Source organism: Chiloscyllium plagiosum, unplaced genomic scaffold (genome assembly GCF_037043375.1).
Source record: "Chiloscyllium plagiosum isolate Xiang-an unplaced genomic scaffold, Cpla_swu_hap1 HiC_scaffold_1, whole genome shotgun sequence".
In the NCBI taxonomy this organism is placed as follows: Eukaryota; Metazoa; Chordata; class Chondrichthyes; order Orectolobiformes; family Hemiscylliidae; genus Chiloscyllium; species Chiloscyllium plagiosum.
Genome location: NW_028270139.1, coordinates 49,231,722 through 49,248,527, shown reverse-complemented (window position 1 = coordinate 49,248,527; position 16,806 = coordinate 49,231,722). Strand labels below are relative to the sequence as shown.

The 16,806-nt window shown below is 37.2% G+C and overlaps 1 protein-coding gene across 9 annotated transcripts in view; it reads left to right on the top strand.

Annotated features, from left to right (window-relative positions):
- lcorl (ligand dependent nuclear receptor corepressor-like) overlaps positions 1–16,806 on the top strand; it is a 119,037-nt gene that overhangs the window by 85,344 nt on the left and 16,887 nt on the right. For 8 of the 9 annotated variants that reach the window (XM_043694096.2, XM_043694090.2, XM_043694105.2 and 5 more), the window contains one exon: positions 10,942–16,337. In XM_043694096.2, the coding sequence (XP_043550031.2) occupies positions 10,942–16,337 (5,396 nt within the window). Of the gene's footprint in view, positions 1–10,941; positions 16,710–16,806 lie in introns of those variants that run through there. The other variant, XM_087986795.1, reaches the window with a different exon arrangement.

Here is a 16,806-nt window from a genome sequence, read left to right as displayed (position 1 = left end):
ACTAAACAGTCACCAAATCTGCATTTGGTTTCCTTACTGTAAATGAGCTGTAAATGGAGGTACTAGGTTGGAGAAGCTACGTGAATTGGCTCATATAGAAGAAGGATTTGCTGTCGAGCATGACATTGGATGTGGTGAATGGCAGTTAATGCTACATGGGGAAAAGTGTCAGAGGCAGAACACTACTAGTAAGGGTGGTGGAAGATTGAAAATTATCCAAATGTGAATGACCTACAGTAAGTGGAGAAGGGAAGGAAGCAGTTTATAGGGGGTTCAGGTCATGTAGTTTACCAAAAAATGATCTCATCAGTAGAGACGAGTAGGATGAAAGATAAACTCAGAGGTGACCAGAAAAAAGGAACATAAAGGCTATTAAAACTGTTAAGATTACAAAGTATTCTAACACTGACCAATGGCATAAACAGGTGAGAACAAAGACCTGACTTGAACTTGTTATAACAGTGTTGGGAGCCTAATTAAAATTGTATCTGGCTTTAGTGCAATTGATGAGTTTCTCCAGGTAGAACAATTTTTATAAAGCAAAATACTACAGAAACTGGAAGTCTGAAATGAGCACATAGTTGGGTAAATTCAGCTGGCAGCATTTATGTAGAGAGAAGTTCACATTTCAAGTGTGAATTAATGACTCTTCAAAAAAGAAAAGGGTTGGAAAATGCAGCTACCATGGTTGACAGAGGCAAAGGAACAGATGTAGGTGGAAGCCTAGTGTAAAAGATATGTAGTTAATTGGGGTGAAAGAGAAGTATAAATCTAAAATGGGTGTAAATTTAAATGTGCAAGTTTGAAAAGAAATTATTTGAAAGAGCTCAAAATTGTTGAACATAAAGTATCAGATATATAGATGTAGTTGTTGGAAGTGCCTTAAAGTGAAAAGTAGAGAAGTTGTATAGGAGAAATTGGTCAGCTGTTTTTGTAACTTAGGTAGTTGACTCTGTAGCTGGGATATGTAAAACCAGGGAGGAAATTTCTTGAAAATGAGTTTGTTGCAGAGGTGTCAGGTTTAGTATTTGGAACCATGATCTGAGAAAGAGAATTTGATGTAATTGTATAGTTGGTGGGAGGTCTTTTAGCTGCAAATGATGTAACCTTTGTTAGCAAATTGATACTAGAATTAAGTGAGCTATAAATCCATAGGATATTGGGAAAGAAGCCAAAATAGCTAATATTACAGAAATGGATTTCAGTTGAATGGTTGAGGTCCCTGAGAGTTGAGATGATTTGAAACAAGAAAACATCCTGATCAAAGTGAAAACAGTCGGACAAAGTTTTTTTTTCAAAAAATTGTTCACTAGTTTGAGCTTGGGATTTATTGATGTAGATATTATGAGCATTTGCTGACAAAAAAAACAATTGATGCACATTTCCAGACAGGGTGAGATTAGGAGGGGGAAGTTTGCTTCATATTGGTGTTGCTTGAGGATCTTGTGCATAATACCTGAAAAAGATTTTTTTTATTGGAGGATGGACAATATGGATCATTGAGCTGATGCTGCACAAGCAACATGTTAAGAACTTGCCTGCAGTGCCACGTAGTGGATAGCATGAAATGGAATTATTGATTAGCATGAAAATCCTAAGTTAAATCTAGTTAAATCTAGAGGGGATGAAACTCTATACAATGATTTGCAGTCAAAGACTAAAGCTAGTTTGACTAAAAATGAATTCTTGGTAAATACAACTAGTATTTAATTTGGTTATTTGAGCAAAAATGTGAAGTCTGTGTGCAAATATCCTGCATGCCTGAAAACTAATAAATGGGAAAACCCTGTGTATATGTGTAAAATGCATCTTACTGCAACTAGCCTGATTCTGTGTTTTACATAACCATTTAAGTGAATATCTGTCCACAAAACTAGCTTTATTCCCAACTCTTAAAAATGCTTTATATTCCATTTGGTGTGTCTTAATTTTGTAACTAGAACTTTAGGCCCAGGTCTGAAGATTGGACAATATTTTTTAAAAAGCCAAAATATTACTAGTGAGAAGAGAAAAGATAATACAAGCTAGCTAGAAATATTATCAGATGGCAGGAGTTTCTATAGATTTTAAACTCAACAAAGAGTTGGTTCGACAGAAAGTGAAAAATAAAGTGATGATTATCATCAAGCTTCCAACCAACTTATCAAACTTCTTTAAAGAAGTGAATCGTGAATAATTGGGAACTGATAGATACATTGCCTTTAGATTTCCTGAACCTTATAATAAGGTGCCCCAGCAAAGATTATTGTGGAAAATAAAATCTCATGTTGTATGGTTATAATGAAATGGCATGGATAAAGGATTGGCTGCTACCAATAAGCATAAGTCATTTTCTGGGTGGTAAGATATAATGTGTAACAAGCCACCAGAATCTGTGCTGCAGCCTCAATGTTTTGTAATTTCATATGTGACTTGGTTTAGGGAACTGAGAATATGATAGCTATCTGTGCATTATCAAAGTTATCGAAGAAGTTGAGGGCATAAAGAGGCTGCAAAAGGTTTTTTATAAGTTTTTTTGAGTGGGCAAAGATCTGGAAAATAGAGTATAGTGAAATTGTCCGTTTTGTCAGGCTGAATAATATATTAAAAAAGTGAGTTTGCAGAACTCTGAAATGCAGTTGGTTGAATTGCAAAAGGTTGCCATTCACGTACCGCAAATTATTAGCAAAGGTAATTGTATTATTGTTTCTTCAGGGGAATTGAATACAAAAGTAAGGAGTTTATGCGTTATTTATATAAGGCACCAGTGAGACAAGTTTGAGGTATCATATATAATGTTGGTCTCTTAGTTTAAGGAAAACTATACATGCATTCGAAGCAGGTCAGATGAGGTTTACCGGACTAATACATGGAATGTGTGGGTTGTCTGCTGAGGAATGATTGTTCAGAGTAGGCATGTATCTGCTGGCATTTTGAAGAGTACAAGATAAATGAATTGAGACATACAAGAGGATGCAGAAATGATTCCTCTTATGGAAAAATGAAGGGCTAGGATTAAATGTTTAAAAATAAGTGCTTGACCTTTTAAGACCCAATAAGTTTATTTTGAGCTTTGTGTGTTTGGAATTCTTCCTCCAGAAGTTGGAGGAATGACTGGCTTTAAATATTTTGAAGTCAGAAGTGGATAGATTTTTGATATGCAAGTGGTTAAAAGGTCATTAGTGATGGGCAAGACTGTGGAGCACTCGGATCAGTCATGAACAGGTTTAAGGTAATAAGATATTGGTGCAGCAGGAGCCATTCGGCTCCACAGCTCTGTGCTGCTACTCGACAATATCAAACTTATCTGCCTCAGGCCTCAACTCAAATTTCAAAAGTCTATCTTTTTTAAATGCTATAATATATCCTCCACAGCCCTCTCCAATAGAGAATTCTAGGCATTCATTATCCTCGGCATTCATTATCCTCTGGGAGAAGAAATTCCTTTGCATCTCAGTAACCAAATAACGAGACATTCACTTAATACTATGTCCTGGAGTTCAAAACTCTCCCACTCGTGGAAGCATCTTCTCAACGGCCATAATGAATAAAAGCCTAAGCTGTTGAGTTGTTCTTGAAAAGTCAACCCCTTCATCTCAGGGATCAGCTTAGTCAACCTGTTTTGAACAGCTTTATATTTCTTTAAATACAGGGACTAAAACTCCTGGTGTGGCATCACCAACACCCTCTGCATTTTAACAGATCTGCCTGTTATTAAAATTGAGCCCCTGAGCAGTGAAGGCCAAAATTCGAATTTAGTTACTTGCTGTAGCCAAACACTAATTTGTGTTTCACGCATAAAACACATGCCTCTGCGCTGCACTTTTTAAAGCAATGCTTGCCATTTAAATAAGTCTGCCTTTTGATTCTTCCTATCAAAGTGCATGACTTCTCACATTTCTACATTAAACACTAAGTTTATGCACACACTCAACTTATCTAGATCCCCTTGCAGATTTCTGATGTTCTCACCACATGTTCTCCTACCGATTTTTATCTTTTTTTTGTTTTGTATCATCAGCAAGTTTGGATAGCTCGCCATCTGGCTGTCCTCCAATTCATTAATATAGATATTAAATAGTTGAGGCAGTAGGACTGATCCTTGTGGTATTGCACTAGTTACAGCTTTCCAACCTGAAAAAGATCCATTAATCCCAATTCTATCATCTTTATGTTAATCAATCCTTAATCCATGGTAATAGATTCCATTCTTCCCCACCCCCAATACTATGAGCTCCTATCTTCTGCAATACGCTTTTCATGTGGCACTTTATTGAATGCCTTCTGGCAATCCAAATGCACTACATGTACCAGTTCCCTATTCTCAAAACCAATGTTGGCTCTGTTTTGATTGTGTTATGCTTGTCTAAGTATCCTGCTGTTCCGTTCTGAAGAATGGGCACTGGCATTTTCTCTAGGACCTTACCTGTGAGTTCATTATATAGAAAGCAGTTCAAGGCACAGTTACCAGATGAAGAGGGCCACCACTTCAAATGTGACTTGCATTGTAGAGTAGTGGTAACAAATCAGTACAAATGAAATGAAGAATGCATGAACAGTGGAAGTACTATGTCTTTAATTGTAGTGGGAAGGAATGGTCTAATGCCTGAACTAGCCGCCTTTTCAGATTCAATGTAATTGCTCATTTGTTTCTATTGCACCTTCTTAGGCTGCCTGTGGAACAAGAACGGTATGAAAAAGTACAGTTGCAATATGCTAAGCCATCCTTGTTGAAAACACTGCTGTTAATTTACTTCAAGATGTTAACCAATCATAATCATTGCATCACACAAGGCAGCCAATGGGCCCATCTGTGCTGACTCTGCATGGAATTTTCCATTCTGTCATATTCCTCCATTCTATAACTCTAGCCCTGCAAGCTTATTTCCTTCAAGTACTCATTCAGTTTCCTTCTGAAATCATTCTCAGCCTTCACCACCCTGAGAAAGTTTTGTGATTTTTCTTTCATTATGCAAAGTTCTTTTGCCTCTCTGCATCTCTTGCCCAGAACCTTAAATTTGTGACTCTGTCCTTGGGCCACGAGCTAGTGGGAACAGTCTTTTGCTTAACTATCTTGTCCACAAAAGTCGTCAGCTTGTACCTCCCTTCTCAATGTGTTGTATGTATTTGACCTTGAAGAATCACAAAGAATTCCCCTGACATGCAACATCTACAGACCTTTCTTATTGTTTCATATTTTCCATCGACATTATGATCAAAGCCTGGCTTCACTAATCAGTAAATTAGTCCTTGAGATGAGGGAGCTGTCTAGTGATGCAAGGTTGAGTAAATTTGTTCTCTTCTCGAGTTCAGAAAAATGAGTGGCTTTCACAAGGCTGGGGTAGACACTTTTGCCTCATGGAATCAAAGGGTATGAATTATGGGCAGGAAAATGGAGTTGAAGCCCAAGATTTATGTAAAATGGTGGAACAAGCTAAACTGGATATGTTGTCTACCCCATTCCTATTTCCGATGTTTTGCTTTCCTTATCTTTTTTGTCCTTGTTCAAAAGGACCTAAATTATATTTGGGTTATCTAAATGCTCCAATATCACCACACTATACTCATGGTGTATCTTTACTTGCCATGCAGAATTATTCTTCTATTTCTCCTTGCTATAAGGTGAACAGAATCCTTTTTATTTCTTAACTTTATGCAAACTGAATCTTCCTTGTCCCTCTAGGATATTCCCTCTTGCCAACACTTCACTATGTTCCCTAATCAGTATTGCCACCCCACACCTTTTCCTTCCTTATCTTTACTGAACACGATATACTCTAGTGTCCACTTCTCACCATATTTAGATCCCAATTTTTGTTGTAGTTTTATCAACCTTATTCATCACATTTTGTGCATTTAGATGCATGCATTGTATTTCTGCCTTTGTATTCCTTGCAATGTTTCTTAAACCACTTTCATTCTATACTAGTTTAGTTTAATCCCTCCATAAGTGCATTATTGAACCTTATTACAAAGACATTGATACCACCCCTTTTAATTCCAGATTTTTATTGGGTTCAAATTTAAAAGTCTAATGCTGAGGGTGAAACCATTGTCAATTGTCATTTTTTTTAAAAAAAATCCATCTGGTTCCCTAGTGTCCTTTTGAGGAAGGAAATCCCCATTCTTACATAGTCTATCTTATGTGCAACTCCTGACATACAGCAATATGGTTAACTCATAACTGCCCTCAAATGTCCTAACAAACCATTCAGTTGTATCAACATTAGGAAAGAAAAAAGGAATGAAACCCGACAGACTACCTGGCATCAAGTAAGACCCCATTACCAACAATGACAAATACGGCCTTATCGGCGCTTCACATTCCTCCTCCGTAACATCTGACGGCTAGTGCCAAAATTGAGAGAACTGTCTCACAGACTGGGACAAGCAACAGCCTGATGTAATCGTACTCATTGTACCATACTTTATACATAATGTTCCAGACAACATTGTTGCTGTTTCTGGGTGTATTCTGTCCTACTGCAATGATTAGACCCAGTAGAGATGGCAGCACAGTCAGGAGGGATGTCTGATGTCGAGCATAGGCAAGGGATTATGTAAATTATCATGTACTGCCCTCCCTTGACTAATACATCAGTACTCCTCCATATTGAGCATCATTTGGAGGAAGCACTGAGGATTGCACGGCACAGAATATAGTTGAGGTGACAGATACTTCAGTATCTGTCATGAGTGGCTTAGCTGAACCACTACAAGTTGAGTTAGCACCTTAAAGGGCAGAGCTGGATCTGTGGCAGATTGTGAGGGAATAAGCAAAGGATACTTGTCTTCCTCACTAATCTTCAGCACCTACTTGTGATAGTATCAGCGAGTGTGACCATTGTATAGCCCTTGTGGAGAGGAAGTTCTCTCTTCGCACTGTAAGAACACTCATTGGTGTGTTGTGTGGCACTGTCACCCTGCTAAATGGGATAAACTTCAAACGCATGTAGCAACTCAAGATTGAGTGCCCAAGAAGCATGTGGGTCATTAGCAGTGATCAAATTGCATTCCTAACATGATCTGCAACCTCATGGCCCAGCATTCTGCCATTGCCATCAACCCAGCGTATTAACCTTGGACCAGTGAAAATTACAGGCGGACATGTCAGGAGCAACACCAGGCATACCTAAAAATGGGATGTCAATGTGGTGAAGCTGCAAATGAAGGCTACATCATGTCAAAAAGCATAAGCAGTCAGTGATAGATACAGCTAAGCAGTTTCACAAACTACAGATCAGTCCTGCCATGTCCAGTTGTGAATAGTAGTGGACAATTGAACAACACGCTAGGTGATTTCAGTGCAAAAGACAAGGGGAAAGTATTTGTATCAATCTTCAGTCAAAAGTGGTCCTCTTCAGAGGTCTTCTATCACAGATGCTAGTCTCTAGCCAATATGATTTACTCCATTTACTCAGGGCACAGGATACTGCAGAGTATAGGCCCTGACAACATTCTGGAAATAGTCCTCAAGACTTGTGCTCCAGATCTTGCTGTGACCCTAGACAAGCTGTTCAAGTACAATTATGACTGTAACATATACTCAACAATATGGAACATTGTTACATGGAGTACACGCAAAATAAGACCAATCCAAACCTGGCTGATTGCCATACCATCTTTTTTTTATCACCAGTAAAATGGAGTGTGTCATCAACAGTGCTATCAAGCAGTACTTGCTGATGATATTTGATGTTCAGTTTGGGTTCCACCAGGGTCACTCAGTTCTTGACCTTTTTACAGCCTTGATTCAATCATGGACAAAAGAGCTGAATTTGAGGTGAGTGTGTGAGGCTGGCCTGAACATCGACACCACACTTGACTGTGTGTGAGCCCTAGCAAGTGAAGAGAAATGGTTGTGGTTGTTGAAGCTCTGTCATTTCATTGTTTCAATGACCTTCTCTCCATCATAACAGCAGAAGTGTGAATGTTGATTGCTAAATATTGCACATTCACTAATTAGATACTGAAACAGTCCATATCCAAATGCAACAAGACCTGGACAGTATCCACCGTTGGGCTGACAAATGGCAAGTGTCACAAAGGTACCAGGCAATGATCATTTCCAACAAGAGTCATTATCCAATGACATTCAGTTGCCGTTACTATCACTGTACCCCCATGATTAATGTATTGGGGGCTACCACTGGGTAGAAATTGAACTGGACTATGCCTATAAGTAGTATGGCTACAAAAATAAGTCAAAGAATCCTGCAGCAAGTAACTCCTCTCCTGACTTTATGTTACCATTTGTAAGGCCAGTGATGGAATGTTCCCCCCCTTACTTGGACGAGGACAGTTCCAATAACATTCGAGAAGTTTGACATCATTCAGGACAAACCAGCCTGCTTGATTATTTGTTTGTTTGTTGACAGAGTAGTAGCAATATGTACCATCTTCGAGATGCGCTACCATCTAGAAGGACAAGGGCAGCAGATACATAGGAGCAGCAACACCAATTGTGATTCTGACTTTTGAAATATATTTAATATTGAATAGCTTAATGGGAAGTATTTGTATAATGAGTTTTGTAAATCTGTGAAATTGGTATGTTTCAGTGACAAGGGTGGCTTTTATATTGCTTTATTAATGTCTTAGCAATAAGTTTGAAAATTCCAAGTAGCGTCAATGACTATATTTTGAATGGTTAATCACAGTAAGTTATTGAGCAGTGAATGAAACCAAATTTTTAAATCATTAAAACTTTGCTTCTCAAAATCAAAAAGTAATTTGAACGTAGCCCACTGACTGCAGTTGGAATCTTCAAAGCCAAGTGGAAAAATAAGATGGATGGTTAATATATATCAAATTGAAAGATAAGATTCCAATTGCATTGCAACTTTTCCAACCAGAATTCTTAGGAGAGAGTCTGCATTTCAGAAGTATTCAGTTACATTACAAACATTATAAACAGTAATAATTGTTTTACTGCGCCAAATGTATCTTCTAATTTTCTTCTACTGTGAAATAATTATGAAAGTTGCTTGAATCTATTGAATAAATGTCCACACAACTAGTGGTTCAGAACAATGAGAAGCTGTTGTGTTTCTGATTAAACTTTCTTTGGGGTTTCCAATCATGTATTACAGACTCAAATAAAGTATGATTTTTATTCAGTACAACTTGTCAAAAGGTATCACTCTAGACCATTTTTCCCCATAATTTTGACCTGATTCTTGGAAGGGTATATTAATGTATTATAGTAATTGTTCTTAACAGGCAATGGTTCTGATTTATTGCCAATTAACTAACACTAATAGATTTATCTCAGTGCACATGTTTCTATTTGCATGCAGGTAAATTAAACCATTCATAGAGATGCATTGTTGCTTAATGTCAGTGTGTTTGTGTAAAGTATTAAAGATATATTATGGAATTAGGTCACATTAGAATTGTGTAATACATAGCTTTGTCTTTCCAAATAGCACAAGACTGAGGTACTTCTATTGATCTCCTTCCGTCAAACCGCAAGGCTGCGAATTGAAAGTTTAACAGTTTTTTTTATAGTGAATGAATTTTATATTTTACTTTTTTTACTCACTCATGAGACGTGGGTCTCGCTGGTAAGCCAGCATTTATTGCCCATCTCTAGTTGTCCTTGAGAAGGTGGTGGCGAACTGCTGCCTTGAACTGCTACTGTCTGTCTGCTCATAGCTTGGATCTAAATTAGGAATGCAAGTTAAACTTGAAGAAATGGGGTTGAGAACAGAAATGTCATATTTAATGGCCGGGTCAGAAGGCGACATGAATTTTTCTGAGGTTGATTAAGGTGTACTGGAAATTAAAGCTATAAGTTTATCCAAGTCATTATTTCAGCTGCATTGATGTTAACTAGGAATTTTTTTAAAAATCTATTTCCCAGCATATGTTAAGTTAATTGTAATTTAATACTACATTTCTCAGAAGAATTATTATGTTGAACATCCTAGAAGACAGTTTGAAAAGAAATTCTCTATTGCCTCGTGGTAACTCCATCAGCAGTCAACAGTGAGATGAATTGGCTAATATAAACTGGTTACCAGTCAGATCATAGAAACAAGTTTGTTGGCTTCTGAGATATAAAACTTTTTTGTTTTTACTAATCTCAGGTACAGTTCAGTAATTCTAACAGATTAAGTCCAAGAAAATTTTCACCAAAGATGCCGGTCACCTATGTTCATCATTGCTCTCAAATATCTGTTTTATAAAGGCTAAATGTTATTTAAAATAATGCTTTGTTTCAAGAAACGGTGTGATCTAATTTGCCTGAAAATTGAGTACTACTTTAATCTACGTTGGTATTTGTCAGGCATTTTTCGAGTTTCATCTTTTTTTAATCTTTACTATGCTGCAGAATAACTTGGTTAACAATTTGCACGGATCACATCTTTGTACAAACATACGCAAAAATGGAAGCAGGTCTGGCAAATTATTATAACCTTGAAAATTAATGTAATATTGTAAGTTTGTTTAGAATGATCTAGTAACTTAATTTCATGTCCAGTAGTCATGCGTAATGCATGTCAGGTATCATGTTGAGAAACGCTTACTCAATAATTCAGTAGTGTAATTCAGTAGTATATTTTTGTTCGTTAAATAACTCAACCAATGAACTTATTCTGCGAATTTGTCCAGTTTGACCTTGTTCTTAAATCTAATTATGCATGACAACTTCATAACTGGCAATAATATCCCCTTTGTGTACAAATAACTAATATCTGTGAAAAATGCTATAGTTGTGATATTTGTCTTTTTTGCAGGATGTGTATATCTGTATATATAAAGATTTTGGCATAGTATCATGTCAATTACAAACTCTCTTTTTACGAGTGAGCATGTCTACTTCAAGGAGCTGATTTTGAACATTTGACGTTCCAGTGTAATGTTTTTAGTGATGTATTTAAACAGCTTAGTCGTCATTATTAATTGTAACCTTGCTAGAAGAAATATTGTAATCATGTGTTTTATTTATTTTTGCAGTTTTAAGAAGGAAACTGATGCAGGAGTGGTGTCCAACTCTACTGAGAAAACTGGTTGCATAAATCATGGAACATTAAATGAAATTTTATCTACTTTATGCCCTAATCATCGGAAACTTCTTACTACAATGCTTAAGTGTCTAATCCAAGAGAAAGGCACTTCCAATGTGCAATACAGAGATCAAAGAATTGCAGAGTTTAAAAATTCCTCATCTGAGTTCAATGAAAATAAAAGTAGTGAGGGATTATGTAATTATAACAGATTCAGATGGTGTGAAAATTGCACCTTGCGAACTGTACAGCAAGTTCCTTTTCCATGGGTTTCTTGCTGCTTGAAAAACCTACATTGTTTATCATGCAAAAAAGATACTCATGGCTATCTCACAATAATAAGTAATGGAGTTTGCAAACAGTGTAACAGAAGCAATATCTACCAGATTTGTACTGGGTCTTATAAACAATTGTCTGGATGCACTTATGCTGAAGGAACTACCATTCAAGCTTGCAGTGAACCTCCAGATGGAGAGACTTTCAACATAGAAACAATAGAATCTTCGACCCTCCCAAGTAATGTCACGGATTATAGTAAACCACGAAGCCCATCCCCTCCACCTTTATCACCAGTAAGAACTGATGAGTTTGAAATTGATGAAATGAGCAAAACTGCTTCAGCTTTGGATGCTAACAGTATTGAACTTACTATTACTCACCCTCCCTCTCTTTCACCAGAAGAGGAAAATGATTGTGACTCAGCAATCTCAAGCCAAACTCCAGCAAAGCTAAAATTTGCAGAAACAATCGAGGAAAGAAAGGATGAATTTGTGGCAGTTAGTGAAATTAGTAGATCACCAGACTCTGAGAATGATCTGGAAAAAGGTGGAAGTTCTGCTTCGTTTCAGGAGGTAATGGAACGAATAAATGAAAAATTGAAAACGATAGAAACAACCGATGATGGCCAGATTTTGGCCAATCTCTTCAACAATGACTCTTATCAAGGCAGTAATGGTAGTTTTAAGTTGAGAGAAATTGCCACCACTTTACTACACAAAGCAAAGGTCAGTGATTATAGCCTAATGGAGTTACTTAGACAGCATGAGGAAAACAGAATAATTCAAACCCGTTTTCGGAAACGTCAAGAAACATTAATTGCTCTGCATAACTCTCCAGATTCTGCATTATCTCGACGTCAAACAGTGCAAATAAAGAGAGACCTTGCAAATTTTGACCAGCTTTTTTCAAGTAAGAAATCACCTGAAAAATTTGGAAAGCGGCTAGCAAGGAGCAGCATTAGAGATGCAAATTCACTAGCCAGAGAATATTCATCCATCAGTGAAGATTCGCAAAATGCGAACAACATAAATAAACATCCTAGTAGTTTGCCTGATCAGTACAAAACTGAAGTTAAGAACTTATCTGAAAATAGTGTTTTGGATGAATCGAGAGATGTGGTAGAATGCTTAAATTCATCAGAGAGTTCAGACTTAGATCTGTTAAACATTCTTGAGGTAACTGAAATGGATGTTGAGACTCCCAGGGATAGCACTGACAACTCAATGGTTGGACCTGGTTGTACAGATGTGCCTCTGGTCTTGCAAAATTCAGAGAAGATAGATTGTAGGTCAAATATTGGCAGGGCCAAACGAAATATTCTGCCTCCAGAAAGGTTTTCTATATACATTACTGAGCCTAGAAAAATGTTTTATGCTGCTTGTTTTTCAGAAAATCCCCAGCGTAAACCTATTAAGACAAAAAAACCTGATCTGGACTGTGCGAGTAATCCTTGTAAAATGTCTAACGCTGACAGCCCCATGACGCAAGAGCTACTTAATGGACAGGGCAATATAATTGTGTATGAAGTGACTGAAAGTTTAGAAGTATCAACTTCTAGTCAACCTGAACTTCTGAAAGGCATAAATAACATAAGCAATGAAAATCATGGAAATGAACCTAATTTACCTGAGGTGGTACATCATGCATCACAACAACCAAATGAACTTGTGGATCAATGCAATAATGAAAAGCAAAAGACAACTACTGTGTTGAATGCTGACCCAGTGGAAGCTGTTTGTTCCACGGAATGTAATGGCCCTGCACAATCTGATATTTGTATTAACTGTTGCACTAAGGATAATTCCAAATTTGTGGACAAGCATGGAATTTTGGAGAATGCAGTTAACAATTTACTGTCCAGTTCACCTGAATCTGGAGCCACAAATATACTAGAGTCTAAATCACTTGGCAGTGACTACCTGAGTGTAATTTCTCCATTGCAGCAAAAAGACTCTGCAGAGGAATTTGGCAAGCCTGATCATCTACAGCATGCAACATGTGAATGCTCAGTTCTTGAGAATACTGGTTCTGTGAACAAAACTGGCCATATTTGTCCAAGTAGCTACAGCAGCCCCATAAAACTAATGTTTCTCTCTAAGATAAGCAGTGAAAAAGGAATTAAATATACACTGACGTCTGTAGACTCTTCTAAGCTTGATACAACCAGCTGTATTTCAAACCTTGATCTTGAGAATGTTTTCCTTAAGGCACCAGAGGAAAGTAATTTGTCAGCTGCTGAAAGTAGTAATACGGCAGAATATTTTCAGAATCCTTGTCCGAGAAATGATAATACAGTGGAATGCTTCCCAAATTCAACAGCTGAAAGTGGTAATGCAGCAGAATGTTTGCAGAGTTGTTCAGAAAGTTCTTCAGCATGTGAGGAAGTAAATTGCAATCTTGAAATTGATACCTGTAGTTGTAATAGTTCTGCTTTTTATTCAAACAGTTATACAAGAAATGCTGAAGTTGAAATTACTGATCAAGTAATAGAAATGTCAGTGACTTCAAAGGAAATGGATGAATCTATTCTAAAACGTAAACCTGGTCGTCCCAAGAAACTAGGGCCACCTGTGGAAAAACAGATAAAAAGGCCAAAGGGCAGACCACCTAAACCTAAAGTAGAACTGTCAGAACCTGTCGAATGTACAGCTGAAGCTCCAGATAGTGAAAAAGACAGTACAGTACATTTATCTTCAACAGGCGATAACCGCAATATTAGAATTACTGTTGTCTATGGAAGATCAAGACGGTTCAAAAGATTTGTGTCCGAGAATGATAAAATTGTAGTTAATGCTACTGAAAGTGATTTAAAACAAACTTATGAGAAACAAATAGAAGAAATGGTGCAGGACCCTGCAGAGGGATTTGATGATAAACCTCATAGTTCTGCATCATCTTTAATCCAAGGCGAAAATCAGTTTGATTTAGTGAGACCCATTAAAGATAAAACTGTTTCGCTTCATACCAGTGGCAATGCTATTTGTCCAAACAGTAAGCTGACTACTGTTAAAACTTTTAATAGTGGACAGCGAAAGCCTGGGCGCCCTGCAAAAGTGAAAATTTCAGGTATATCAGTAACTGTTGATGCAGTATCACCTCAGGAAAGAAAAGTTAGTATTAATAGTGTGTTACCTCCATTGGTCCAAGAGTCTTCACCTTCAAATAAATTATTTGTAGATGCATCAACCAAAGATGGTGAATCATCTGCAAGAATCCAAAATGATTGTGAAACAAGTTCAAAGGAAAGCCTTGGTGACAAGAAAGCAAAATCCGTCCTACCCTTGAGGCAATCTGTGAGACTCAGAAAACCATCTCTACACTTCCTGCATTCCTTTGCAAGCTCCAGTTCGTTTTCTCAAAGTAGTGCTTTGGTACACAAATCTCGGAGACTGCTTTTAAACAAAGCAGGGAATGAACTTGCTAAAATCAGAAATTTGAATGTTACTATGGTATCTGAAAACGCCACCTCTAATGTTACATTAGGGAATAATAAAGAGGAAACTACACATGAAGTAGCTGAATTTGGCTGTAGTTCAGAACTATCAGCAGATCCAATTTTTATACCGAACAATTCACTGAAATGGTGGCACACCTCCACTTCAAAACAAACTTTGCAGGAGGAACTTGACATGCAATTTGAACAGGTAAACCGTGGTTGGCTTCCTGTTGATCCTGCAGAGTTGAATGCTTCTGACAAAAGAAAATATCCAATTCAGTTAGGAAGAACAACCAAATCTGTGGTGATTGTGGGTGATAATAAGCATGTTCAGGTTTCTCCAATCCAAATGTTGTTTCAAGAAAATTGTAATATGGATAAAATTTGTACATGGTTTATGCAAACAACAGAAACTCATTCCTTATCTATTGTAAGAAAAGAAAATGCACGTGATCCTATTGAAGTTCTGAATGCTCAAGGAATTTTAACAGCAGGAAGTCAAGTTGATACTTGTCCAAGTCCTCAGGCAGAGCATTTTAAAAAGCACCTTAAAAAATTTGCACTAGAATCTCCTGTAAGACTAAGAACGCACTTCACTCTGTCAAGCAGAATGTCCAATTTAAAAGTCTGTAAAGCCAGAAGGAAGCTTTTACGATTTTGTAAACCACAACATTCAAGTCACACAGAATTGTCACACCATCATAGAGTTCAGTATGAACAATGGAAATGTGTAAATGGAAATCCACGATACCAAAATCTAAAACCAAACTCTACGAAAACAGTCAGCAACAATAGCAAAAAAACTGAGCTTGAAATCAATAGCTTTCCACCTGAAGGAGAGCCAGTATTACTGTCCAGTGGAAAGGAAAACGAAAGCAAAGATAAACTTAAACCTAGAAATAGCATCGATGTTGGTTTATCTGACTGTGCCACCATACAGAACATAAATTCAACAAACTATTCCAAATGCAAACGAACTGAAAAATTTGAATCCATAGCAAAACATTCAGAACAAGAATCTTTTCTGGAAGGGAAGCAAAAAAACACTTGCCAAAATGTAAACTGGAAACTGGGGAATTTTAAAGAGTGTAGAGTGTTTCTAAGGAAGATAAACTCTCTGGAACACAGCCATTTAAGAAATTACAATGTCTGGCAGCAGTCCAAAAATAGATCATCTGATACTAAAGGCACAAGTAACCTTCAGAGGTACACTGAAGAAAAAAATGACTCATGCAGTCAATTAAATGTTCATGAAGTTAATGCATTTGAAACACAAAGCTTAAACTCTACATGTCCTAATTTATGTGAACTGAAAGGAAAGAGAAAGCACAAAGAAAGGACAAGTAATGAGAATGGATTAGACAGTTCGCCATCTAAAAAAGTTCAGCACTTTTCTAGCAAGTGGTCAAAGCCCTGTCAAGTTGACAGCGATCACTTCCCTTCATTGAGTAGCAACAGTAATCTAGTCAATGAAAGTAATTCACAAAAAGAAAATGCAGACATCATGAAGAGTAATGCTGGAAAAAGGAAAAGATGCCAAGGTGTGAGCACAACTGCCGTGACAGTGAAGAGGTTGAGACGGTCGTCTGTTAAACAAAGACTACCATATAATCAATTACCATTTCAAATAGGTAAGGTTAATCCATTTTTCAAAAATTCAGTGTTGCAGAAAGATTAAAACCTCGGCCATTCTCCCTCTACTTTTTTGTTATTTATTGAAGTCTGAAGTTATGACTCTGATTCAGTGGAGTAAAATGAAAAGCTAGTTCAATAAAACTACTGTATCTAAAGATGTAATTTTTTTTATCCACTGGCGCTTTGCCATTATTCTGTGCACATGCATTTTTCTGTATGGCCAGTGAGGCCAATGAAGCCATGTCTATTTATATTAAATAATCTCAGCAAACATTATTCACTTGTTTGAAATTCCCTGTCAGAGTAGATGGCTGAAGTTGTAAGTTTCTGTATAGTATGGGCTGGAGTGGGTTAGATATGACTTGACTTCTGGATTTTAAAATCCTGTTCAGGATGTGATGAAAATCTTCTGACTTCTAATTCAATAGCAATGAACAGTCTTAAGACAGTTATTAGTGGACATAG